The sequence below is a fragment of the Choloepus didactylus genome, chromosome 1, assembly GCF_015220235.1.
Source record: "Choloepus didactylus isolate mChoDid1 chromosome 1, mChoDid1.pri, whole genome shotgun sequence".
NCBI classification, from domain to species: Eukaryota; Metazoa; Chordata; class Mammalia; order Pilosa; family Megalonychidae; genus Choloepus; species Choloepus didactylus.
This window is the reverse complement of record NC_051307.1, coordinates 87877010-87903205: the sequence shown is the minus strand read 5'-3', so window position 1 is coordinate 87903205 and position 26196 is coordinate 87877010. Positions and strand designations below refer to the sequence as shown.

Below are 26196 nucleotides of genomic sequence, written 5' to 3'. Positions count from 1 at the left end.
CGTAACTTTTCTTCATCTGCGGACCGCTTTGTTTTTTCATTGGATGCCTTTGCTATTGTTGAAGAAGAGCAAACATTTCTCTCTGGCCCACTTAAAATATGTACACATTGGAAATCAGTTTTCTCATTGATTAATTTATGTATTTATTGAACAAACATTTATGAAGGGCATTTTAAGTACTAGGAATTTTCCAGGTTTTCTGTAGAATGCAAAGGGAAATTAAGTCTCCCATCCGTAAATGGCTCAGTGATTGGTGGGAGAGATAAGATATAACCACTGTAGAGCATGTGCCAGATGCTATGGGAAAAGAGGAAGGTGCTACCACAGTGGTTAAGGGGCAGGTGTCAAGGGTGGCTGTACAAATTGCGTGTACATGAGAGCTAAATGAAAAAAAAATACATGATCTATGTTAAGGGTAGACATATCACAGTAAGAGCAAAGTCTTAACTTTTGAACACATTATCTCAAAGTTCTATTTTGGAGCCAAATTTCTGTCATCCTGCTAAATTACAGAAATTGGATATATCTTTGTTTCAGCTTTTCTAAAATTATTTCTACTTCAGGTGGTTTGATACTGGCTGCTGATTACTCTCAACTTGAACTGAGGATCTTGGCTCATTTATCCCATGATCATCATCTCATTCAAGTGTTAAACACTGGAGCTGATGTCTTCAGGAGCATTGCAGCAGAATGGAAAATGATTGAGCCAGAGGCTGTTGGGGATGATCTGAGGCAACAAGCAAAGCAGGTGATCTTTATGAACATGTTTAGTATAAATGAGACGCATATTAAAGATACAAAAGTTGAAAAATTGTCCTGATTGCTTGTAGTTGAGAAACGATTTCTCCATCTTGGGTATCTTTGAAACCACATTCATCCGAGCCTTTATCATGGTTTTCATTACACTTTGCTTCATAGAAGCAGTAGAAAGAAGCCAACAGATTGAGGTCTGAGTCCACTTGACCCGAGTCTCAGGAAAGCTATGTATGTTAAGACTATCATATGACTATTCTGAGTGCCTGGTACACAGCTGATGTTTATTTAAAGGTGGTAGATATTGTTGTGGTGGTCATTATTTATGTGTGTGTTGGAGGACTCTAAGATAACCCTTAGGTTTGATGATTCACTAGAAACATCCACAGAACTTAAAAAAGCTATTATACTCATGGTTACATTATATTACTCTGTATCACATTGAAAGGATACGGATTAAAATCAGCAAAGGCAAAAGACACATAGAGTCCAGTAGAAACCAGGTGCAAGCTTCTAGTTGTCCTCTCCCAGTGGTGTTGTGCGGACAGTGCTTAATTCTTCTAGCAATAATGTGCGATGAAATGAATGAAGTATTGCCAACCATAGAAGCTGACCTTGGTGTCCAGAGTTTTTATTGGGGCCAGGCATGTAGGGAAGAAGTGACCACATGACTGACCTTAGCTACTAAGTCTCCAGCATCCTCAGAGGTCAGACTGCCGCACTGGGTCCCAGAGTCCCAGGTGAACAAAAACAGGATTGACCACAAATCACATTGTTAGCATAAACTATCTGGCAGCCCCAAGGTATGCAAAGACACTCTCATCAGGCAAGATATTCCAAGGTTTTATAGGTCCCAGGAGCTGGTCAAGGGTCAGTTCTTTCTTTGGAATGTGCAAGATTTTAGTACCCCTTGCCTACTGAGATTTGTGTCCTTCATCCTCTGGGAAATTTTCTTATATTACTTCCTTGATAATTTCTTTTGTTTTCTTTGTTCTCTCTATTTTGAAAAGAACTTCTAGTTATCAAATATTTGGACCTCTAGGGGTGATATTCTCTGTCTCTCATCTGTTGTCTCATATTCTTCTCCTTTGCCTTTTTTCTTTGTATTTTAGATTTTTGAAAACGTTATCTTCTAAATTGACTATTGAAATTTTTTTATGGTCAATTGGCTTTTTTTTCAATGTAATTTTATTCAAATATATTCAGATACCATACAATCATCCAAAGTGTACAGTTTGTTCACAATTTCATAATATAGTTGTGCATTTAACACCAGAATCAATTTTTGAACATTTTCATTACTCCAAAAAATAAAAATGAAAATAAGTATAAAAATAAAAGAGTACACTCAAAACATTGCATACCCCTTCTCTCCCCTCACTTCTTTTAAAAATTTTTTCTTAATTGAAATATATTCAGGTACCATACAATCATCCAACGTGTAAGACAGTAGTTCACAGTATCATCATATAGTTGTGCATTCATCATGACAATCAATTTTTGAACATTTTCATTACTCCAAAAAATACAAATAAGAATAAAAATAAAAGTAAAGAGAACACCAAAAATGTCCCATACTCCCCTCCTCCGTATTATTCATTTATTTAAAAAATTTTTTTTATTAAGATTTATTCACACACCATACAAGCATCCAGAGTATACAATTGATCATATTACAATCGTATAGTTGTTCATTTATCACCCCGATCTATTTTTTGAACATTTTCCCTGTACTAGGAAAAGTGAAAATAAGAATAAAAGAATAAGAGTAAAAAGAACTCCCAAATCATTGACTCCTCCAGCCCCATTTTTCCTTTAGTTTTCTGCCCCCATTTTTCTATTCATCCATCCATACACTGGATAAAGAGAGTGTGATCCACAAGGCTTTCACAATCACATTGTCACCCCTCATAAGCTACATTGTTATACAATTGTCTTCAAGATTCAAGGCAACTGGGTTGTAGTTTGATAGTTTCAGGTATTTACTACTAGCTATTCCAATTCATTAAAACCTAAAAAGAGTTATCTGTATAATGCGTTAAGAGTGCCCACCAGAGTGACCTCTCGACTCCATTTGGAATCAGCCACTGAAACTTTATTTCATTTCACATCCCCGTTTTGGTCAAGAAGATGTTCTCCATTCCATGATGCCAGGTCCAGATTCCCCCTTGGGAGTCATATTCCACATTGCCAGGGAGATTTACACCCCTGGGTATCAGATCCCACATAGTAGGGAGGGCAGTGATTTCACCTACCAAGTTGGCTTAGCTAGAGAGAGAGGGCCACATCTGAGCAACAGAATGCGATTCAGGGGAAGACTCTTAGGCATAATCAGGTCTAGCCTCTCATTTGCAGTAACAGGCTTCTTAAGGGCAAGTCCCGTGATAGAGGGTTCAGCACATCAACCTGCAAGTCCTTAATGTTTGTGAGAACATCAGCAGACGTCCAGGTGAGGAAGCACAACACCTCTGCATTTTCCCCCAGCTTCTCGGGGGGTCTGCATATTTTTAAAAAATTTTTTCTTTTAATTAACTTTATCAAAAAATTAAAAAAAAAAAACAGACAATAAAAAACATTTCAAACAAAACCAAAACAAAGGAATAAGAAAAAACAAATAACTTAAAATAACTACATTACTTCTATCATGTTCCTACTCTACCCCAAGAAAAGATACAGACTATAGCTCAGGAAAGGAATAAGAAAAACAGACAACCTAAGATAACTACATTTCTGTGAACTTGTTCCTACCATTATCCACCAGAAATGAACAAACCATAGTCATTCCTGAGCATTCCCAGAACATTACATTTACCCATGATAACTTATCTGTTCTTACTAGATTATCGTTCCCCCTTCACTAATTGCTATCTATCGCTAGGTCCCCTACATTCTACATTATAAACCATTTATTTTATATTTTTCTGTGTTCACATTAGTGGAAACATATTTCTCTTTGTGCCTGGCTTATTTCACTCAGCATTATGTCTTCAAGGTTCCTCCATGTTGCCATATGTTTCACGACATTGTTCCTTCTTACTGCCATGTAGTATTCCATCGTGTGTATATACCACATTTTATTTATCCACTCATCTGTTGAAGGACATTTGGGTTGCTTCCATCTCTTGGCAATTGTGAATATTGCTGCTCTGAACATCACCCTGCAGATATCTGTTCTTGTCACTGCTTTCAGAACTTCTGGGTATATACTGAGAAATGCAATTGCTGGATCGAAGGGTAACTCTATATCTAGTTTTCTAAGGAAATGCCAGACTGTCTTCTAGAGTGGCTGAACCATTATACAGTCCCACCAATAATGAATAAGAGTTCCAATTTCTCCACATCCTCTCTGCGATTTGTAGTTTCCTGTTTGTTTCATGGCAGCTATTCTAATCTGTGTGAGATGGTATCTCATTGTGATCTTAATTTGCATCTCCCTAATAGCTAGTGAAGCTGAACATTTTTTCATGTGCTTTTTGGCCATTTGTATTTCCTCTTCAGAGAACGGTCTTTTCATATCTTTTGCCCATTTTATAATTAGGCTGTCTATACTGTTGTCATTGAGTTGTAGGATTTTTTTATATATGCAAGATATCAGTCTTTTGTCAGATACATGGTTTCCAAAAATTTTTTCCCATTGAGTTGGCTGCCTCTTCACCTTTTTGACAAATTCCTTTGAAGTACAGAAACTTCTAAGTTTGAGGAGTTCCCATTTATCTGTTTTTTGTTTTGTTGCTTGTGCTTTGGGTGTAAGGTCTGGGAAGCGACTGTCTCATACAAGGTCTTGAAGATATTTCCCTACATTATCTTCCAGGAGTTTTGTGGTACTGTGTCTTATGTTGAGGTCTTTAACCCATTTTGAGTTAATCTTTGTGTAGGGTGTGAGGTAGGGGTCCTCTTTCATTCTTTTGGTTATGGATATCCAACTCTCCCATCTCATTTGTGGAAAAGACTGTTATGTCCCAGTTCAGTGGCTTTGGGGGCCTTATCAAAGAACAGTCAATCGTAGATGTGGGGGTCTATCTCCAAATTCTCAATTCAATTCCATTGATGAATGTGTCTATCTTTGTGCCAGTACCATGCTGTTTTGACTACTGTGGCTTTATAATAAGCTTCAAAGTCAGGGAGTGTTAAGTCCTCCCGCTTTGTTTTTCTTTTTAAGAATGTTTTTAGCAATTCAAGGCATCTTCCCTTTCCAAGTAAATTTGATAACTAGATTTTCTAAGTCTGCAAAATAGTTTGTTGGAATTTTGATAGGGATTGCATTGAATCTGTAGATGAGTTTGTGTAGAATTGAACTCTTAATGGCCTTTAGCCTTCCTATCCATGAACATGGAATATTTTTCCATCTTTTTCGATCCCTTTCTATTTCTTTTAATAAAGTTATGTAGTTTTCTTTGTATAGGTCTTTTACATCTTTGGTTAAGTTTATTCCTAGGTACTTGATTTTTTTAGTTGCTACTGAAAATGACATCTTTTTCTTAAGTGTCTCTTCAGTTCGGTCATTTCTAATGTATAGGATCATTACTGATTTATGTGCATTAATCTTGCTAAATTTAGCTACTTTTCTAAATTTGTTGATTAGCTCTAGTAGGTGTGTCATCCATTTCTCAGGGTTTTCCAGATATAAGATCATTATCATCTGCAAATAATGACCGTTGTGCTTCTTCCTTTCCAACTTAGATGCCTTCTATTTCTTTGTCTTGCCATATTGCCCTGGCTAGCACTTCTAGCACAATGTTGAATAGCAGTGGTGACAGTGGGCACCCTTGTCTCGTTCCTGATCTTAGAGGGAAGGCTTTCAATGTCCCGCCATTGAGTACCATGCTGGCTGTGGTTTTTTTATATATGCTCTTTATCATATTGAGGAAGTTTCCTTCAATTCCTACCTCTTAAAGTGTTTTTATCAAGAAGGGATGTTGGATTTTGTCAAATGTTTTTCATCATCTATTGAGATGATCATTTTATTTTTCCCTTTTGATTTGTTAATATGTTGTAATACATTGATTGATTTTCTTATGTTGAGCCATCCGTGCATGCTTGAATGAACCCCACTTGGTCATGGTGTATGATTTTTTTAATGTGTCTTTGGATTCGATTTGCAAAAATTTAGTTGAGAGGTTTTGCATCTATATTCATTAGAGAGATTGGCCTGTAGTTTTCCTTTCTTGTAGGGTCTTTACCTGGTTTTGGTATTAGAGTGATGTTAGCTTCATGAAATGTGTGTTAGGTAGTCCTCCATTATCTTCAGTGTTTTGAAAGAGTCAATTTAAGTAAGATTGATGTCAGTTCTTTTTGGAAAGTTTGGCATAATTCCCCTGTGAAGCCATCTGGCCCTGGGCATTAATTTGTGGGAAGCTTTTTGATGACTGATTGGATCTCTTTGCTTGTGATTGGTTGGTTGAGGTTTTCTATTTCTTCTCTGCTCAGTCTGGGTTGTTCATGTGTTTCCAGGAAATTGTCCATTTCCTCTACAGTATCCAGTTTGTTGGCATACATTTATTCATAGTATGCTCTTATAATTTTTTTAATTTCTTTGGGATTCGCAGGAATGTCACCTCCCTCATTTATTATTTGTTTATTTGGTTCTTCCCTTTTTTAATTTTGTTAGTCTAGCTAGAGGCTTATCAATCTTGTTGAGCTTCTCAAAGTACCAGCTTTTGGTGTTATTTATTTTCTGTATTTTCTTTTGTTCTCTATGTCATTTATTTCTTTAATCCTTGTTATTTCTTTTCTTCTACTTGGTTTAGGATTAGTTTGCTGTTCATTTCCTAGCTTCTTCAGTTGCCCCATTAGTTCTTTGATTTTAGCTCTTTCTTCCTTTTTATTGTATGCATTTGGAGCTATAAATTTCCCCCTCACTACTGCTTTTTTTGCAGCCCATTGGTTTTGATTGTTGTGTTCTCATTTTCATTTGTCTCTATAAATTTAGCAATTTCTCTTGCTATTTCTTCTTTAACCCGCTGACTGTTTAGGAGTGTGTTGTTTATAACCTCCATGTACTTTTGAATTTTATAAGTTTCTGATGGTTATTGACTTCTAATTGTATTCCCTCGTGATCAGAGAATGTGCTTTGAATAATTTCAGTTTTTTTGAGTTTATTGAGGCTTGTTTTATGGCTCAGTGTGTGATCCATCCTGGAGAAAGTTCTGTGAGCACTAGAGAAGATGTGTATCCTGGTGATTTGGGATGTAATGTTCTATATATGTCTGTTAATTCAAATTCATTTATCCGATTGTTTAGGTTTTCAGTTTCCTTATTGGCCTTCTGTCTGGTTGATCTAGCTATAGGAGAGAGTGGTATATTGAAGTCTCCCACAATTATTGTGGAAATGTCTTATTTGCTTCCTTTAGTTTTGCCTCATGTGTTTTGTCTCATGTAGTTTGGGGCACCTTGATTGGGTCCATAAACATTTATGATGGTTATTTCTTCTTGTTTAATTGTCCCTTTTATTAGTTTGTAGTGGCCCCTTTGTCTCTCATCACATCTTTGCATTTAAAGTCTATTTTATCTGAGATTAATATGGCTACTCCTGCTTTCTTTTGACTGTAGCTTGCATGAAATATTTATTCCCATCCTTTCACTTTCAATTTCTTTGTGTCTCTGTGTCTAAGATTAGTCTCTTATAAGCAACATATTGATGGTTCATATTTTTTTAATCCATTCTGCCAATCTATATCTTTTAATTGAGCTGTTTGAACCATTTACATTCAATTTTATTACTGTGAAGGCATTTCTTGAATCAGCCACCGTATTCTTCGGTTTATGTTTGTCAGATATATTCCCCCCCCCCCAATGTACTGTAATGTACCCTTAATGAATCTCTTTAGTTCTGAACCTTTCTCGATACATCTCTCTCCTTTCTTTGTTTCTCTGTTGGTAGGGCTCCGTTTAGTATCTCAGGTAGGGTAGGTCTCTTTAGCAAATTCTCTCAGCATTTCTTTGTGAAGATTTTAAGGTCTTCCTCAAATTTGATGGAGAGCTCTGCTGGATAAAAAATTCTTGGTTGGTGATTTTTCTCTTTCAGAATTTTAAATACTTCATGCTACTGCCTTCTTGCCTCCATGGTGGCTGCTGCGTAGTCACTGCTTAGTCTTATGCTATTTCCCTTGTAAGTGGTCAATTGCTTCTCTCTTACTGCTTTCAGAACTTGCTCCTTCTCTTCAACATTTGACAGTCTGATCAGAATATGTCTCGGAGTGGGTTTATTTGGATTTGTTCTGTTTGGAGTTCATTGGGCATCTATGATTTGTATATTTATGTTGTTTAGAAGGTTTGGGAAGTTTTCCCCAGCAATTTCTTTGAATACTCTTCCTAGATGTTTACCCTTCTCTTCCCCTTCTGGAACACCAATGATTCTTAGATTTGTGCACTTTGTATTTTCAATTTTTCCATTTTTCCCCATCCTTTCTTTTGTTCTTTCACTTTCTGTTCTTTCCTCTTCGAGCTCGCTGATTCGCTGCTACACTCCCTCAGTAATCTAGTACTGTGAGTATCCAGAATCTTTTCAATTTGATCTACAGTTTCTTTTATTTTCATAAGATCTTCTGTTTTTTTAATTTACTCTTGCAAATTCTTCTTTATGCTCTTCTAGGGTCTTCTTCATGTCCTTCATATCCTGTGCCATGATGTCATTGTGTGTCATTAGTTCTTTGATTAATTGCTCCAAGTACTGTGTCTCCTCTGATCTTTTGATTTGGTTGTTTGGGTTTAGGTTATCGATATCTTCTGGTTTCTTCACTTCCTTTAAAATTTTCTATTGTTTTTGTCCTCTTGGCATTTGTTTATCTTGATAGTGTTCTTTTATGGTATGCAGCTTATTTGAACAATTATTTCTAATTTGTCAGAGCTACTGTTTGGTAGCGTGCCCTTTCTCTGACTAACCAGCAGGTAGTGTCTGCGAGCCACCTGTTCTCCTCAAGCCAGTTCTCCCAACTTTGTCTCTGTGGTGAGTAGGGTTCCGAATCTTGTGGGTGTCCAGTTGGTGCACCAAATTTCCCTATAGTTGGTGCTGCCTGCCCTGAATGTGGGGCATGTATCTGAGTGGTTAGGAAGGGAGGGCGGCTTTAATAATCGAATCTCCCAGGTGTTTCTGGAGACTTAAAGCTGTTACAGGAGTCCAAACCTTCGGTTCAGTCTTGCCACAGTTTGTCTCTGCTGTGGATCCACAAGCCCTTGTTATTGATGTATGGTCCCTCAGACTTCTGTGCGGGTCCCTCTTCCAAGCCATGCCCTCCTAGGACCTCCGCTGAGGGAAGACTGTGTTACAGTGAGTGCAGACCCCAAGGGAAGCTCTGGGCTGCTGGGCCCTGCAGGGTCCTTCCCAACCCACTGAAGAGATGGCTATATGAGGTGTGGTAATTTCCTCCTTTTGCGGACCTCTGCCTTCCTAGCTCCAGGACAGTTAGTTGCGGGTGTGCAAAAGGCTATCGTTCATGCCAGATACTGAGGTGTGTGCACGGGTTGTGGGAAGCACTGCCCGCCACGTAGCTCTGTGCTGTGATGCTATGCAGGGGCATTCCCAGCCTGCTGAAAAGACTGCTGTATTGGGCGTGGCAATTTTCTCCTTTAGCGCATCTCTGCCTTCCTAGCTCCAGGACAATTCGCTGTGGGTGTGCGGAAGGTTATCATCCATACCACATACTGAGGCGTGTGCATAGGTTGTGGGAAGCACTTCCTGCCACGCTGGACTGCCTGGCTTTCACTGCTGGAACTGCAGCCACTTTTGGGTTTTTAAACTAATCTGTCCTCAGTCGCCAATCCCTGGTTTCTCCCGACTATGGCATGGCTGCCGGTTCTCCAGCAGGCTCAGCCAGTTGTTTCAGAATGCAGACTCTTGGTTTCACCAAGTTCACGGTCCCTGTGGATTTAGCAGACCTTGTCTAGCTGGTGCATTGCTGGAGCTGGTATTCTGGGGCACTTTCTGTCTTTTATCTAGTATTTTTCATGGAGACTTTTTTTTACCCTGTGTCTCTTAATCTGCCATCTTCTCATTTACTCTTTGTCCCCATTTTTCTACTCATTTGTCCATACACTGGTCCATACATTGGGTAAAGGGGGTGTGAACCATAAGGCTTTCACAGTCACACCATATAAGCTATATAATTATATGGTTGCCTTCAAGAATCAAGGACAGTGGATTGCAGTTCAACATTTTCAGATATTTCCTTCTAACTATTTTAATAAGCTAAAAACTAAAAAGGGATATCTGTATAATGCATACGAGTTACCTCCAGAGTAACCTCTCGACTCCATTTGGAATCTCTCAGCCACTGAAACTATTTTGTTTCAATTCTCTTTCCCCTTTTGGTCCAGAAGGCTTTCTCAGTCACATGATGCTGGGTCTGGGCTCATGTCTGGGAGTCACTTCCCACATTGCCAGGGAGATTTATATCCTTGGGTGTCATTTCCCATGTAGGTGCGAGGTCAGTGAGTTTACCTGCCAAATTGGTTTATAGAGAATAGCCACATCTGAGCAACAAAAGAGGCCCTCTGGGGGTGACTTTTAGGTACAATTATGAGTAGGCTTTGCCTCTTTTTTTTTGGTCCAGTTTTTATTTTTTTATTCATTTTTGAATGTTTCAGTAAATAAAGTTTAGCCTCTCCTAAGTTTAGCCCCAAAATCAAGGGCTTGGCCTACTGAACTTATAGTACCCAATGCTTGTGAGAATATCAGGACCCCAGCTGGGGAAGTTTAATATTTACACATTTTTCCCCAGGCCCTCAAGGGGGCTTTGCAAATGCTTTGTATTCTCTGCTCACGTTACTCTGGGTTGTATCAGGGCTTCATGCTAACGTGTACAAACCAGTAAGGTCTCACTTCCTAGTCAAGGTGTCATGTAATTATGGCATTTAAGTAAACTGATCATACAAGTTAAATTATATAGTGTGCTACAGAAAATATAGATTTTGCACCATATAACCATCGCTTCTTTTGGTCCCACACAGAAGCCAAAGTTTTAAAACATGGTTAATATCATCCTCTACCCTTTAGTCTGATCTACCCCAATCTCAACCAAGTCCATTTTGATCAACCAAAGTCTGATCTCCTTTTCACCCTCTTTAACAGTTGGTTCATGGTACAGTGCTGACACTCACAGCTGGCAAACTCTGGCTCTGAGTCGCAGGTGCCACACAGACATCTGAAGCTCCAGAGACCAACCATGTCACAAACAAATAGCTCAGAATCTCAAAATTTAGAAATAACTGTTACAACTCATGAATAATGTTACTGCTGTTAAGAGCTTACAATCTAGGAACCTTTACATAAGCCTTTCCCTTATAACCTGTGCTTCCAGATTCAATTCTCATAGTTTTCACATTATTATTATTTCATATCAGTGCAGGATTATAATGTTTGTCTCTTCATTTCTGGCTTATTCACTCAACCTGCTGTCCTCACTGTCCATTCAGTTCATTGCATACCTCACAATTTCATTCCTTCTTGCTGCTCCCTCATGTAAAAACATTCTTATATTTGTATATTTAATCACACTCATTGACCATTCTAGGTTATACAGTCCCATTCTATATCTTCTGTCTTTCCATCTTTTCTCTTTCAACCATGTTCACAGTCATCTTTGTTCATTGTACTTACAGTGTTGTGCTACCATCACATTGTATTGTGCTATCCATTTCTAGAGCTACACAGTCAATCCTCTAGAACATTCTATACTCCTTTAACATCAAATGCCCAGTCTCTACCCTGTTTCTATCTCCTGATATCTTCATTTCTATACTCTCCTGGAAACCTCTCTCTGCTGTCTTTTCCTATCTGTCTATAGCACTCCCTTTAGCATTTCCTGTAGAGGAGGTCTCCTTTTCACGAACTCTCTCAGTGTCTGTTTATCTGTAAATATTTTAAATTGTCCCTGATTTTTGAAGGACAGTTTTGCCAGATACAGGATACTTGGTTGACAGTTTTTCTCTTTCAGCATCTTGAATATGTCATACCACTGCCTTCTCACCTTCATGGTTTCTGCTGAGAAATCAGCACTTAGTCTTATTGAGCTTCCCTTGTATGTGAAGGATTGTTTTTCTTGTTGCTTTCAGAATTCTCACTTTGTCTTTGACATTTGAAAAATCTGATGAGTGTCTTGGAGTAGGTTCATTTGGATCAATTCTGTTTGGGATATGTTGTGCTTCTTGGACCTGTAATTTTATGTCTTTCTTAAGAGTGCAGAGATTTTCATTGATTATTTCCTCCAATATTCTTTCTAACACCTTTTCCCTTTTCTTCGCCTTCTGGGACACCTATAACACGTATATTCGTGCTCTTCATGTTATCATTCATTTCCTCAAGACTCTGCTCATATTTTTCCATTCTTTTTCCTACTTGTTTTGTGTGCAGGATTTCAGTTGTTCTGTCCTCCAGCTTACTGATCTTTTCTTTTGCCTCTCCAAGTCTGCTGTTGTATGTCTCCATTGTGTTTTTCATCTCTTCTATTGTGTCTTTCATTCTTGTAAGTTCTGTCATTTGTTTTTTCAAGCTTACAAATCTTCCTTATGATCACCCAGTGTCTTCATTATATCCTTCATCTCTTTTATCACATTTTCTCTCACCTCATTGATTTGATTTAAAAGATTTGTTTGAACATCTATAATTAGTTGTTTCAACTCCTGAATCTCAGTTGAAATATTAGTTTCTTTCTTTGACTGGGCCATATCTTCCCTTTTCCTGATGTGGCTCATGATTTTTTTCTGCTGTCTAGGCATCTGATTTTCTTGATTGTTTTATTCTGGAGGTTGTTTTCTCTCTTTTGCCTAAGGTTTTCTTCTTGGTTGACTTTGATCTATATCTTTTCTTTTTTCTCTCCCTGGCCAGTTTTCAGATTGTCTCTGCTATCCAGTCTTCCCTGCAAAATCAGGTGCCCACTGTGGCCTGCCACAGGGATGGGAGGTAGGCACTGGGCACCCCAGCGAGTTCAGTGTGTGTGGTAATTCAGATCTGCTGGCTTCCAGTAGTGCTCTATTTTCCACCGGCTAGCGAGACTTGGGTTTGTTTTGGTGCCCTGTTTTAACAGTTCGGTCTTCTCTATTTCTCAGCCAAAACAGGGCTGGGTTTTTGTACAGGATGTGTAGACCAGCTCCTGTGCTCCTAAGAAAGGGTTTGAAGCATCTTTTAAAAAGTATTTTCTTCCCTTGCACTTCCTGGACTGTTCAGCAGATAGTGCTGTTCAGTAACTTACTCATCCTTAGAGGCTGCTTTGCCTCCTAGCACAGGCTTTGTATGACCTGCAAGGGTGAAACTGGGATTCCTATGCCCTCACTTTGCCAGCCAAAATCTGGTTTGATGTGGGACTCCACCTGTGGCAAAGCAGTCCCTCAGCTGAACAAGCACTCCAGCTGTCTCCAAGGCAAGGAAATGGCTGCTCTCTGCGGCTTTCCTCAAGGGTGGGGGAAGGGCTTTCAGACCCAGGGCTGGAAATGCATCTCTGTCCATGTTTTCTCAATCCCTTTGTCCCTCACTGATCTGGGCCTTGAGATGTCCTCCCCTGTCCACTGGGTCTTTAAACAGTGGGGGTATTTTTTTACTGCTGTGAGGTTTTAAAATCTGTGTCCTTCGTGGGAGGGTTCTGATCTATTGTTTCCGTGCCTCTCCCACACAGAGACCGAGTGAGGGGGAGGGGAGATGACTGGCTGGTCTGGGATGCAAAATTCCTGCCTGATATTTCTTCTCTTTCTTCAGTTCGGCATTTGCAGGGTCTTTCTCCAGCCTATATCCTTCTCCAGAGTTTCAAACAATTTCATTTTGCAAGGTTGGAAATTCAATTTGCATTGTAATTCAGCTACTCACACGAGGAGACTCAGCATTTGGCTTTCAGAAACGTCAACTGTTGCTCTGAGAAATGAGTTTCTTTCAGGGTACATATAGAAACTTCATGTCATTTATGTGGTGCTTGAGCTGGGAATTTGAACCCCTGAACTCATCCTTTTCTTTAACAATTTTATCCCATGTAGTTAGGAACAATGAGCCAATGTCATTATACTTTTCAACGTCACAAAAAATCTGCTGAAGTATTAAGTACATTATCATCATCCACAGCTTTCCTGCTTTTTAAAATCATTTGAATAGCAGTATCCAATAATGATATTTTGCACATCTCTACTGCCAATTCATGCCACAGACTTTCGGTGTCCTCTTGATCACTGGAAATAGTCACTCATGCCATTAAATATAATCAGATTAGATAACCAAGTCCAAAAACCTCAGAACCAATTCGGAAATCTCATCCTTAAGATTCTCTTGGTAACAAAATCTGCATTAGTGTTCTCCAGAGAAACAGAACCAACAGGTAAGCATGTCAGATGATGAGAAATATATCCAACAAATATTCAGGGTCCTTCTACTTCAGTGGAATTTCTTGGGGTTCAGTGGTATGGTGCATGTTGATATATCCCTTGTAAGGTGAAGGATAACCTTCTTGCATCTGGCCACTTCTATAGCTAAAAAGGAGGCACAGTGCCTAGATGTCCCCTTTGGATTTTGGTGATAACCTATTCTTCATTTGGGTGTGCTCCTCTCACCCATTTATTAAGTGACCAAAAAAGCTGCTAGTTTTGAGTGGGACTTGGAATAAGAGGAGGTTCTGTAATAGGTCCACACTGCCATCTGTGCAAGCTGTTCTGCCACTTGGGCCATATGATCCAGCAGATTCATTGGTGTTTGAAGTGTCAGTGGCAAATAAAGAAATTTGGAGCCTTTGGTAGGCCTCTATAGGAGGGTTACAGTGCAGACCCTTAGAATTTTGGAGCAAAGTCTTGCCTTACTTTGGGGATAACTAGAAGCCTTTGAGAAACAGCATTTGGCTTAATACTGAGCTGTAAGATACACTGAACACTTAACCTTGGGCACCAAATTACCATTCTATCTGGGCTGCCCTTCATGAAATGTATGTTGCCTGACTGACCATCGCATGAAGTTGGATGTGCAGAGCAGCTCTCCATCATCGAATGGAATTGGTAAATATAAGATCAGGCTGAAGCATGCTCTGAAGGCATGAGTAAGTTACATGAGGAAATGGCTTAAATGTCCATGGCCTCACTTCTGCTATATTACCTTCCCTCTCCCAGCCCACCTGTGGTCTCATGGTAAGTCCCCTATGATGAGTTGACTGAGGAAGAGAAAACTCAGGTTTGGTTACAGATGGTTCTGCTGATATGCGACACTACCCAAATGTGGACAGCCGCGGCACCCCAGTCCCCTTCTGAGCATCCCTGAAGGATAGCAGTGAAGGAAATCCTCCCAGTGGGCAGAATTTTGAGGAGTGCATCTACCTAGGTGTTCATTTGGCCTGGAAGGGGAAGTCGACAAATGTGTGGGTGTGTTTTGATTCCTGGGCTGTGACCAATGATTTAACTGCATGGCCAGGGACTTGGAAGGAACCCACTTAGAATATTGGAGATGAGAAATTCTGGTGACAAGTTATGTAGATAGAGCTCTCTGGGCAAAAATGTGAAGATATTTTTGTCCCACGTGAATGCTTACCAAAGGGTGTTTTCGGCAAAGGAGGATTTTAATAATCAAGTGGATAGGATGACACATTCTGTGAAAACCAATCTGCCTCTTTCCCCAGCCACTGCTCTCAGTGCCCAACAGCTCATGAATAAAGTGGCCCACATGGCAGGGATGAAGGTTAAGCATGGGCTTAGCAACATGGGCTTTAATTATGAAGGCTGAACTGGCCACACTCAGCCACTGCTGAGTGTACAGTCTGCCAGCTGCACAGACTAACACTTCTGGGGAAAGGGTTAGTACATTTTTTATTATTTGCAGGATATTTGTGTTATGTTAAGGGAAAATATGACTGTTATTGTCTTTATTTGGAGATTAAGTATGGCTTAAGGAGATGTATATGGGTACCAAGTTGACAAGAGGTAGGCTGTGATGGTTAATTTCATGTGTCAACTTGGGTAGGTTATGGGAAGTATGAAGGTATTTCATAGATGGATTTGCATCTTTAGTCAGTTGATTCCATCTTTGGTTGATTGCATCTACAATCAACAAAGAAGAGTTTCCTGTTCCAATCAGTTGGAGGTCTTAAAAGCCAGAATTGAGGATTTCAGAAGTCAGGAACAAGAATTTCTGCCTCTACTTCAGTCAGCCATCTTCTCCAGGGGAATTCCTCATCTTCATCATTTTCCAGCTTGCTGCCTGCTCTATGGAATTCAGACTTGCCAATTACCAGGGTCAAGTGAGCCAATTACTAAAGTAAATCTCATTATATATATATAAATCCTGTTGATTATGTTTCTTTAGAGAACCCTGACTAATTAATACATGTGTTCATATTCTCCTTTCCTCTCCTCTCTCAAAAAGTAGTGCTTAAAGGTGGAAAAGATGTTCACTGGATAGATGGTCAACCTCTTTGGATCTAACCCAACAAATGTAATCATTGTTTTGACTCACTTTGAAATAAAAAGTTTACCACAGTTTCAGTCTTTCTGAAATCTTTTTTTTTTTTCTTTTTTTATGGCTCACAACAAGAATTTATTGGCTCAGTTTCAGACATTGTATAATATCTGCATTTTATGCAGTTGTGCTCTTTACTTATTGAATGTGATGATTCCTTTTCACAGATTTGCTATGGAATCATTTATGGAATGGGAGCTAAATCTCTAGGAGAGCAGATGGGCATTAAAGAAAATGATGCCGCTTGCTATATTGACACCTTCAAATCCAGATATACAGGTAAAGAAACCTTGAGTACCTGTTATCTTCAAGATACTATTCTTTTCAACCATATTTCCATGTAATTTTTTAAAATCCATGTTATAGAATTTTTTATTAAAGTTTCTATTCATCAGAATTTTTTCATTTTTTCATCAGGCATTATGAAAGGCAAATAACATTACCTGTATTGTAATTTTTTCCTAAGAGGTGCTTTGTTGATAAAAGTAGGGACAAAGATGGAATAGCAAAATGCAGTTGATATATAAGCTACTATATCATTGTCAGTCTCTGAGTAAAATCTGGGATTTGTAGTGTGCTTTGAGTTTAGGTAACTTTAATTTGAAAAAGAAAATATACCAGGAACCGTGAGAGAACAGTTGATGTTACAGAGCAGTTTGACAATCACTGACTTAATTTACCCCTTTTGGCAGTTTTCAAGGTATATTTACACAGTAAAATCTACCATTTTTAGGTATACTGTTTCATGAATTTAGGCAAATGCATTCATAAAATCTATACCACAAATACTATCAAGTATTTGCCCAAGAAAAATGTAAACATATGTTTAGGAAAAGACTTTTACATGAATGTTATAACAGATTTATTCATAACATCCAAATAGAGAACACTTCCATCACCTCAAAAAGTTCCTTTATGACCTTTATAGTCATTCCCATCCCCATACCCCATTGGTACTGGAGTAACCAGTGCACTACTGCAAGAAGAAAAATTTTAAATGTTCAGATTTGAAAGGAAGAAGAAACCTGTCTTTATTCATACATGACATGAAATGTACATAGAAAACTGTATGGATTCTACGGAAACATCTACTGGAACATATAACTAAATTTAACACATTCTTACCATAGAAGATCAGTATGTAAAAATCATATATATTCTTGTGTACTAGTAGCAAACAATTAGTTTATGAAATATGAAAAATATATGCCAGTTGCAATCACATCAAAAATCATGAAATACTTGGGATAAATATAACAGAGTTTATGCAATATTTATATATTGAAAACTCCAAAGCAACTCTGGGAGAAAGTGAATAATATGTAAATAAACATGGTGTATACCATGTTTATTTTTTGGAAGCCACTGTATGGTCATGATGTTACTTCTACCCAAACTATAGATATAGCAATGCCAGTTGAAATTCCAGCAGACTTTGGGGTAGAATTTGACAAGCTGATTCTAAAATTTATATGACCTGCAATAGCCAAATTAATTCTGAGGAAGCAGTACAAAGTTGATGACTTAGACTCCTTAAATTCAAAACTTATACAATTATAATAACAAAGATAGGTATAAGAGTAGACAGAGAAAAATGGAATACAACGAAGCGTCCAGAAATAGACACTCTATATATGGTGAACTGATTTTCAATGAAGTTGCCAAGGTACTTCAATAGAGAAAGGATGGTCTTTTCAACAAATGGTGTTAGAACAAGTCAATATTGGTATGGAACAAAATGAACCTGAGTGTTTACCTCACATTATATTAAAAAAACTAACTTCATGTGGAGCACAGATATAAAATAAATAACTGTAACTGTAAATCTTCAGAAGAAAGCAGGAGAGAAAAGCTTTATGACTTTTGGGTAGGCAAATATTTCTTAGGACCTAATAACACTGAATTAACCATAAAAGGGGAATTGATAAAAGACACATTAAGAAAATGTAAAGGCAAGCCACAGACGGAGAAAATATTTGTAGTACTTATTATCTAACTTGCATCCAGAATATATAAAGAACTCTTACAACTCAATACTAAGAAGGCATACAATCCAATAAAATAAAGGTCAAAAGATTTGAACTTACATTTCACAAAACTTACATGCACAACCCCTGTAAATGTTGTTGTCATTAGTCATCAGGGAAAAGTAAATTAAAACCAGAAAAGGATGCCACTACAAACACACTAGAATAGCTGAAATTAAAGACTTACAACCCTTTTGTATTGCTGCTAGTATGGTAAAATGGTACCAACCACTTTAGAAAACAGTATGGCTCTTACTATATAAAAGTTAAACATACGTTCTAACCATATGGCTCTGCAATTCTATCATCAAGTATTTGCCCAAGAAAAATGTAAACATATGTTTAGGGAAAGACTTGTACATGAATGTTATAGCAGATTTATTCATAACATCCAAATAGAGAATTGGGTAAACAAATTTTGGTGTATCTCTACAATGAAATATTAGTTTTCAATGAAAAGGAACCAAATACTGATACTCACTGTTGTATCAATGATTCTTGCAAGCATGTTTTTCAGCAAAGAAAGCAGACTCAAGTGAGTACATACAGCACAATTCAATTTTACAAAATTGAAGTAATTTCATAAACTAATCTGTAGGGTCATAAAGCAGATCAGCAAGTGTCTGAGGCTGATAATGGGAGGAATTGACTGTAAAGGGGCCTGAGGGGAGTTTTGGGAGTGATGAAAATGTTTCATATCTTGTAGTGGTGGTTATACATATTTATTCCTGTGTTAAAATTATCAAACTGTTTATTTGAAGTGGATTCCTTTTGTTGTATGTAAATTTTACCTCAGAATTGATTTTTGTAAAAAGTAGCACCTATGATCTGACTATTGGAAAGCTTTCTACAGGAATCAGGTAAGAGAATTTGTAGAGGTACATTCTCTTAATACTCAGTATTTTCTTTGCTCTTCACCCAACAATATCAAAGTAATCATTGATGGGAAAAAGATGAGCGCCTGATTCCTTTCTGAAATTCTTGTGCTAGTGGTCAAATATCTCCAACAGCTTCATTTAGCAGGGGATTCCCCTCCTTCACCCACTATCTACCCAAATGTCTGTGCCATACTGGCCACACAACAGAAAGCCTCAAATGAGGGGTCCCAATTGGAGAAATAAGTGTTTATTACATAGGATAAGTAGAGCTGTGAGAAAGCAGAAATTGCATATATATAAATATAGCTCAGCACAGGCTCTATATCTGATTGTATTTTAAAGAGTGTAGAGAAAGAATGTTCCAGGAAAGGAGAACCATATGAACTTAGAGACAGAATGAACAGTGAAGGGATTGGCCCACCTGGAACAGAGAATTCAACCTGGAGATCCATTAGACATAACACTGGACTTAGGACTATTTTGGAATGGTTCTATTGGACTGTTCAACCTAGAGATCCATAAGATATACTATTGGACTGCGAGTATTGCAAAGGATAAATATTGGCATAGGAAATATGAATGTCTTTGAATACTATTTTACTACACATAATCTTTCTGAATTTTAAGAATAGTCATGTGTTCCAAATGAAATGTTTATTTTAGCTCACACATTAATTTTAGAAAGGCCTGATTTGGATTGTGGCATAGATGGTAACAAAGAGCCACTGGAAAACCTTGAAATGATGAAATCAAAGTGTAATTGAAGAAGAATACAAAGAACAGAAATCTGTGAACACTGTTATGAAATTGTTAAGATTTTGGAGTAAAAACATAGATTTATACTCTTTTGGAATTTTGTTTCATATTTTTTGTTTTATTTTAAAAAGAAGATATGATTCAGTTATACTACTTCTAAAGTTCTTTTTGTTTTTAACTTTCTGAATATACCAAAAATGAATGAAATTTTGTATAGATGGTTATGATGATGTGTTGTTAGTGTTAAGTAATCAGATATATTTCACTTCATCGAATCCAGTGAGATTAATGATGGTCCTTGGTTGTATGTAAGTATTTCTGCATCTTCTTTGTAGGAGTTAATAATTTCATGAAAGAGACAGTGAAGAATTGTAGAAGAGATGGGTTTGTTCAGACCATTTTGAGAAGGCGAAGATACTTGCCAGGAATCAAAGACACCAACCCTTACCATAAAGCTCATGTATGTTGAAATTTCTCTGTATTTTTTTTTTTTTTTTGCAACTACATTTTTTTTAATCATCATTTTATTGAGATATATTCACATACCACGCAGTCATACAAAACAAATCGTACTTTCGATTGTTTACAGTACCATTACATAGTTGTACATTCATCACCTAAATCAATCCCTGACACCTTCATTAGCACACACACAAAAATAACAAGAATAATAATTAGAGTGAAAAAGAGCAATTGAAGTAAAAAAGAACACTGGTACCTTTGTCTGTTTGTTTCCTTCCCCTATTTTTCTACTCATCCATCCATAAACTAGACAAAGTGGAGTGTGGTCCTTATGGCTTTCCCAATCCCATTGACACCCCTCATAAGCTACATTTTTATACAACTGTCTTCGAGATTCATGGGTTCTGGGTTGTAGTTTGATAGTTTCAGGTATCCACCACCAGCTACCCCAATTCTTTAGAACCTAAAAAGGGTTGTCTAAAGTGTGCGTAAGAGTGCCCACCAGAGTGACCTCTCGGCTCGTTTTGGAATCTCTCTGCCACTGAAGCTTATTTCATTTCCTTTCACATCCCCCTTTTGGTCAAGAAGATGTTCTCCGTCCCACGATGCCGGGTCTACATTCCCCCCCGGAGTCATATTCCACGTTGCCAGGGAGATTCACTGCCCTGGGTGTCTGATCCCACGTAGGGGGGAGGGCAGTGATTTCACCTTTCAAGTTGGCTTAGCCAGAGAGAGAGGGCCACATCTGAGCAACAAAGAGGCATTCAGGAGGAGACTCTTAGGCACAAATCTAGGGAGGCCTAGCCTCTCCTTTGCAGCAACCGTCTTCCCAAGGGTAAAACTTATGGTAGAGGGCTCAACCCATCAAACCACCAGTCCCCTATGTCTGTGGTCATGTTAGCAACCATGGAGGTGGGGTAGGCGAATACCCCTGCATTCTCCACAGGCTCCTCAAGGGGGCACTACATCATTTTTTTTTCCTTGTTTTTCTTTCTTTCTTTTTATTTTTTTTTTAACTTTCCCTTCTTTTTTAAATCAACTGTATGAAAAAAAAAGTTAAAAAGAAAACAAACATACAATAAAAGAACATTTCAAAGAGACCATAACAAGGGAGTAAGAAAAAGATGACTAACCTAAGATAACTGCTTAACTTCCACCATGTTCCTACTTTACCCCAAGAAAGTTACATAATATAGCAACCTTTCTGTGAACTTGTTCCTACTATATCCATCAGAAATTAACAGATCATAGTCATTTCTGGGCATCCCCAGAACGTTAAATAGCTTATCTGTTCTTCTTGGAATATTGTTCCCCCTTCCTTAATTGCTCTCTACTGCTAGTTGCCCTACATTCTACATTATAAACCATTTGTTTTACATATTTCAAAGTTCACATTAGAGGTAGCATATAATATTTCTCTTTTTGTGCCTGGCTTATTTCACTCAGCATTATGTCTTCAAGGTTCATCCATGTTGTCATATGTTTCACGAGATCGTTCCTTCTTACTGCCGCGTAGTATTCCATCGTTTGTATATACCACATTTTATTTATCCACTCATCTGTTGAAGGACATTTGGGTTGTTTCCATCTCTTGGCAATTGTGAATAATGCTGCTATGAACACTGGCGTGCAGATATCTGTTCGTGTCACTGCTTTCCGATCTTCCGGGTATATACCGAGAAGTGCAATCGCTGGATCGAATGGTAGCTCTATATCTAGTTTTCTAAGGAACTGCCAGACTGACTTCCAGAGTGGCTGAACCATTATACAGTCCCACCAACAATGAATAAGAGTTCCAATTTCTCCACATCCCCTCCAGCATTTGTAGTTTCCTGTTTGTTTAATGGCAGCCATTCTAACCGGTGTTAGATGGTATCTCATTGTGGTTTTAATTTGCATCTCTCTAATAGCTAGTGAAGCTGAACATTTTTTCATGTGTTTCTTGGCCATTTGTATTTCCTCTTCAGAGAACGGTCTTTTCATATCTTTTGCCCATTTTATAATTGGGCTGTCTGTACTACTGTCATTGAGTTGTAGGATTTCTTGGTATATGCAAGATATCAGTCTTTTGTCAGATACATGGTTTCCAAAAATTTTTTCCCATTGAGTTGGCTGCCTCTTTACCTTTTTGAGAAATTCCTTTGAGGTGCAGAAACTTCTAAGCTTGAGGAGTTCCCATTTATCTATTTTCTCTTTTGTTGCTTGTGCTTTGGGTGTAAAGTCTAGGAAGTGGCCGCCTAATACAAGGTCTTGAAGACGTTTTCCTACATTATCTTCTAGGAGTTTTATGGTACTTTCTTTTATATTGAGATCTTTGGTCCATTTTGAGTTAATTTTTGTGTAGGGGGGTGAGGTAGGGGTCCTCTTTCATTCTTTTGGATATGGATATCCAACTCTCCCAGCCCCATTTGTTGAAAAGACCATTATGACTCAGTTCAGTGACTTTGGGGGCCTTATCAAAGATCAGTCGGCCATAGATCTGAGGGTCTATCTCTGAATTCTCAATTCGATTCCATTGATCTATATGTCTGTCTTTGTGCCAGTAGCATGCTGTTTTGGCAACTGTGGCTTTATAATATGCTTCAAAGTCAGGGAGTGTAAGTCCTCCCACTTCGTTTTTCTTTTTTAGAGTGTCTTTAGCAATTCGAGGCATCTTCCCTTTCCAAATAAATTTGATAACTAGCTTTTCCAAGTCTGCAAAGTAGGTTGTTGGAATTTTGATTGGGATTGCATTGAATCTGTAGATGAGTTTGGGTAGAATTGACATCTTAATGACATTTAGCCTTCCTATCCATGAACATGGAATATTTTTCCATCTTTTAAGGTCCCCTTCTATTTCTTTTAGTAGAGTTATGTAGTTTTCTTTGTATAGGTCTTTTACATCTTTGGTTAAGTTGATTCCTAGGTACTTGATTTTTTTAGTTGCTATTGAAAATGGTATCTTTTTCTTGAGTGTCTCTTCAGTTTGTTCATTTCTAGCATATAGAAACATTACTGACTTATGTGCATTAATCTTGTATCCCGCTACTTTGCTAAATTTGTTTATTAGCTCTAGTAGCTGTATCGTCGATTTCTCAGGGTTTTCTAGATATAAGATCATATTATCTGCAAACAATGACAGTTTTACTTCTTCTTTTCCAATTTGGATGCCTTTTATTTCTTTGTCTTGCCGGATTGCCCTGGCTAGCACTTCCAGCACAGTGTTGAATAACAGTGGTGACAGCGGGCATCCTTGTCTTGTTCCTGATCTTAGAGGGAAGGCTTTCAGTCTCTCACCATTGAGTACTATGCTGGCTGTGGGTTTTTCATATATGCTCTTTATCATGTTGAGGAAGTTTCCTTCAATTCCTACCTTTTGAAGTGTTTTTATCAAAAAGGGATGTTGGATTTTGTCAAATGCTTTTTCAGCATCTATTGAGATGATCAATTGATTTTTCCCTTTCGAGTTTTTAATGTGTTGTAATACATTGATTTTTTTTCTTATGTTGAACCATCCTTGCATGCCTGGAATGAACCCCACTTGGTCATGGTGTATGATATTTTTAATGTGTCTTTGGATTCGATTTGCAAGTATTTTGTTGAGGATTTTTGCATCTATATTCATTAGGGAGATTGGCCGGTAGTTTTCCTTTTTTGTAGCATCTTTGCCTGGTTTTGGTATTAGATTGATGTTAGCTTCATAAAATGAGTTAGGTAGTGTTCCCTTTTCTTCAGTGTTTTGAAAGAGTTTGAGTAAGATTGGTGTCAGTTCTTTCTGCAAAGTTTGGTAGAATTCCCCTGTGAAGCCATCTGGCCCTGGGCATTTATTTGTGGGAAGATTTTTGATGACTGATTGGATCTCTTTGCTTGTGATGGGTTGGTTGAGGTCTTCTATTTCTTCTCTGGTCAGTCTAGGTTGTTCATATGTTTCCAGGAAATTGTCCATTTCTTCTACATTGTCCAGTTTGTTGCCATACAGTTGTTCATAATATCCTCTTATAATTTTTTTAATTTCTTCAGGATCTGCAGTTATGTCACCTTTTTCATTCATTATTTTGTTTATATGTGTCTTCTCTCTTTTTGATTTTGTCAGTCTAGCTAGGGGCTTGTCAATCTTGTTGATCTTCTCAAAGAACCAACTTTTGGTGATATTTATCCTCTCTATTGTTTTTTTGTTCTCTATGTCATTTATTTCTGCTGTAATCCTTGTTATTTCTTTTCTTCTACTTGGTTTAGGATTGGTTTGCTGTTCAATTTCTAGCTTCTTCAGTTGCTCCATTAGTTCTTTGATTTTGGCTCTTTCTTCCTTTTTAATATATGCGTTTAGTGCTATAAATTTCCCCCTTAGCACTGCTTTTGCTGCATCCCATAGGTTTTGGTATGTTGTGTTCTCATTTTCATTCGTCTCTATATATTTAGCAATTTCTCTTGCTATTTCTTCTTTAACCCACTGATTGTTTAGGAGTGTGTTGTTTAACCTCCAGGTATTTGTGAATTTTCTAAGTTTCTGATGGTTATTGACTTCTAATTGTATTCCATTGTGGTCAGAGAATGTGCTTTGAATAATTTCAATCTTTTTAAATTTATTGAGGCTTGTTTTATGTCCCAGCATATGATCTATTCTGGAGAAAGTTCCGTGAGCACTAGAAAAGTATGTGTATCCTGGTGATTTGGGATGTAATGTTCTGTAGATGTCTGTTAAATCTAATTCATTTATCAGATTGTTTAGGTTTTCAATTTCCTTATTGGTCTTCTGTCTGGTTGATCTATCTATAGGAGAGAGTGATGTGTTGAAGTCTCCCACAATTATTGTGGAAACATCAATTGCTTCCTTTAGTTTTGCCAGTGTTTCTCTCATGTATTTTGTGGCACCTTGATTGGGTGCATAGACATTTACGATTGTTATTTCTTCTTGCTGAATTGCCCCTTTTATTAGTATGTAGTGGCCTTCTTTATCTCTCAAAACATCCCTGCATTTGAAGTCTATTTTATCTGAGATTAATATTGCTACACCTGCTTTCTTTTGGCTTTAGCTTGCATGAAATATTTTTTTCCATCCTTTCACTTTCAGTTTCTTTGTGTCCCTGTGTCTAAGATGAGTCTCTTGTATGCAACATATTGATGGTTCATTTTTTTTGATCCATTCTGCGAATCTATATCTTTTAATTGGGGAGTTTAATCCATTTACATTCAATGTTATAACCGTGAAGGCATTTCTTGAATCGGCCATCTTATCCTTTGGTTTATGTTTGCCATATTTTTCCCCTCTCTCTATTAATATCCTTTATTGTACCCATGCCGAACCTCTTTAGTACTGAACCTTTCTCCAAGTCTCTCTGTCCTGTCTATGTTTCTCTGTCTGTAGGGCTCCCTTTAGTATCTCCAGTAGGGCAGGTCTCTTGTTAGCAAATTCTCTCAGCATTTGTTTGTCTGTGAAAAATTTAAGCTCTCCCTCAAATTTGAAGGAGAGCTTTGCTGGATAAAGTATTCTTGGTTGGAAATTTTTCTCACTCAGAATTTTAAATATATCGTGCCACTGCCTTCTCGCCTCCATGGTGGCTGCTGAGTAGTCACTACTTAGTCTTATGCTGTTTCCTTTGTATGTGGTGAATTGCTTTTCTCTTGCTCCTTTCAGAACTTGCTCCTTCTCTTCTGTGTTTGACAGTGTGATCAGTATATGTCTCGGAGTGGGTTTATTTGGATTTATTCTATTTGGGGTTCGCTGAGCATTTATGATTTGTGTATTTATGTTGTTTAGAAGATTTGGGAAGTTTTCCCCAACAATTTCTTTGAATACTCTTCCTAGACCTTTACCCTTTTCTTCCCCTTCTGGGACACCAATGAGTCTTTTATTTGGACGTTTCATATTATCTATCATATCCCTGAGGTCCATTTCGATTTTTTCAATTTTTTTTCCCCATTCTTTCTTTTA

General features: G+C 37.9%; 1 protein-coding gene across 1 annotated transcript in view; it reads left to right on the top strand.

Moving 5' to 3' along the window:
* Positions 1 to 26196, top strand: part of POLQ (DNA polymerase theta) — a 162512-nt gene that overhangs the window by 121523 nt on the left and 14793 nt on the right. The window contains exons 25-27 of the mRNA XM_037836477.1: positions 564 to 748; positions 16330 to 16441; positions 20159 to 20283. Coding sequence (XP_037692405.1) covers positions 564 to 748; positions 16330 to 16441; positions 20159 to 20283 — 422 coding nt within the window. The remainder of the gene's footprint in view (positions 1 to 563; positions 749 to 16329; positions 16442 to 20158; positions 20284 to 26196) is intronic.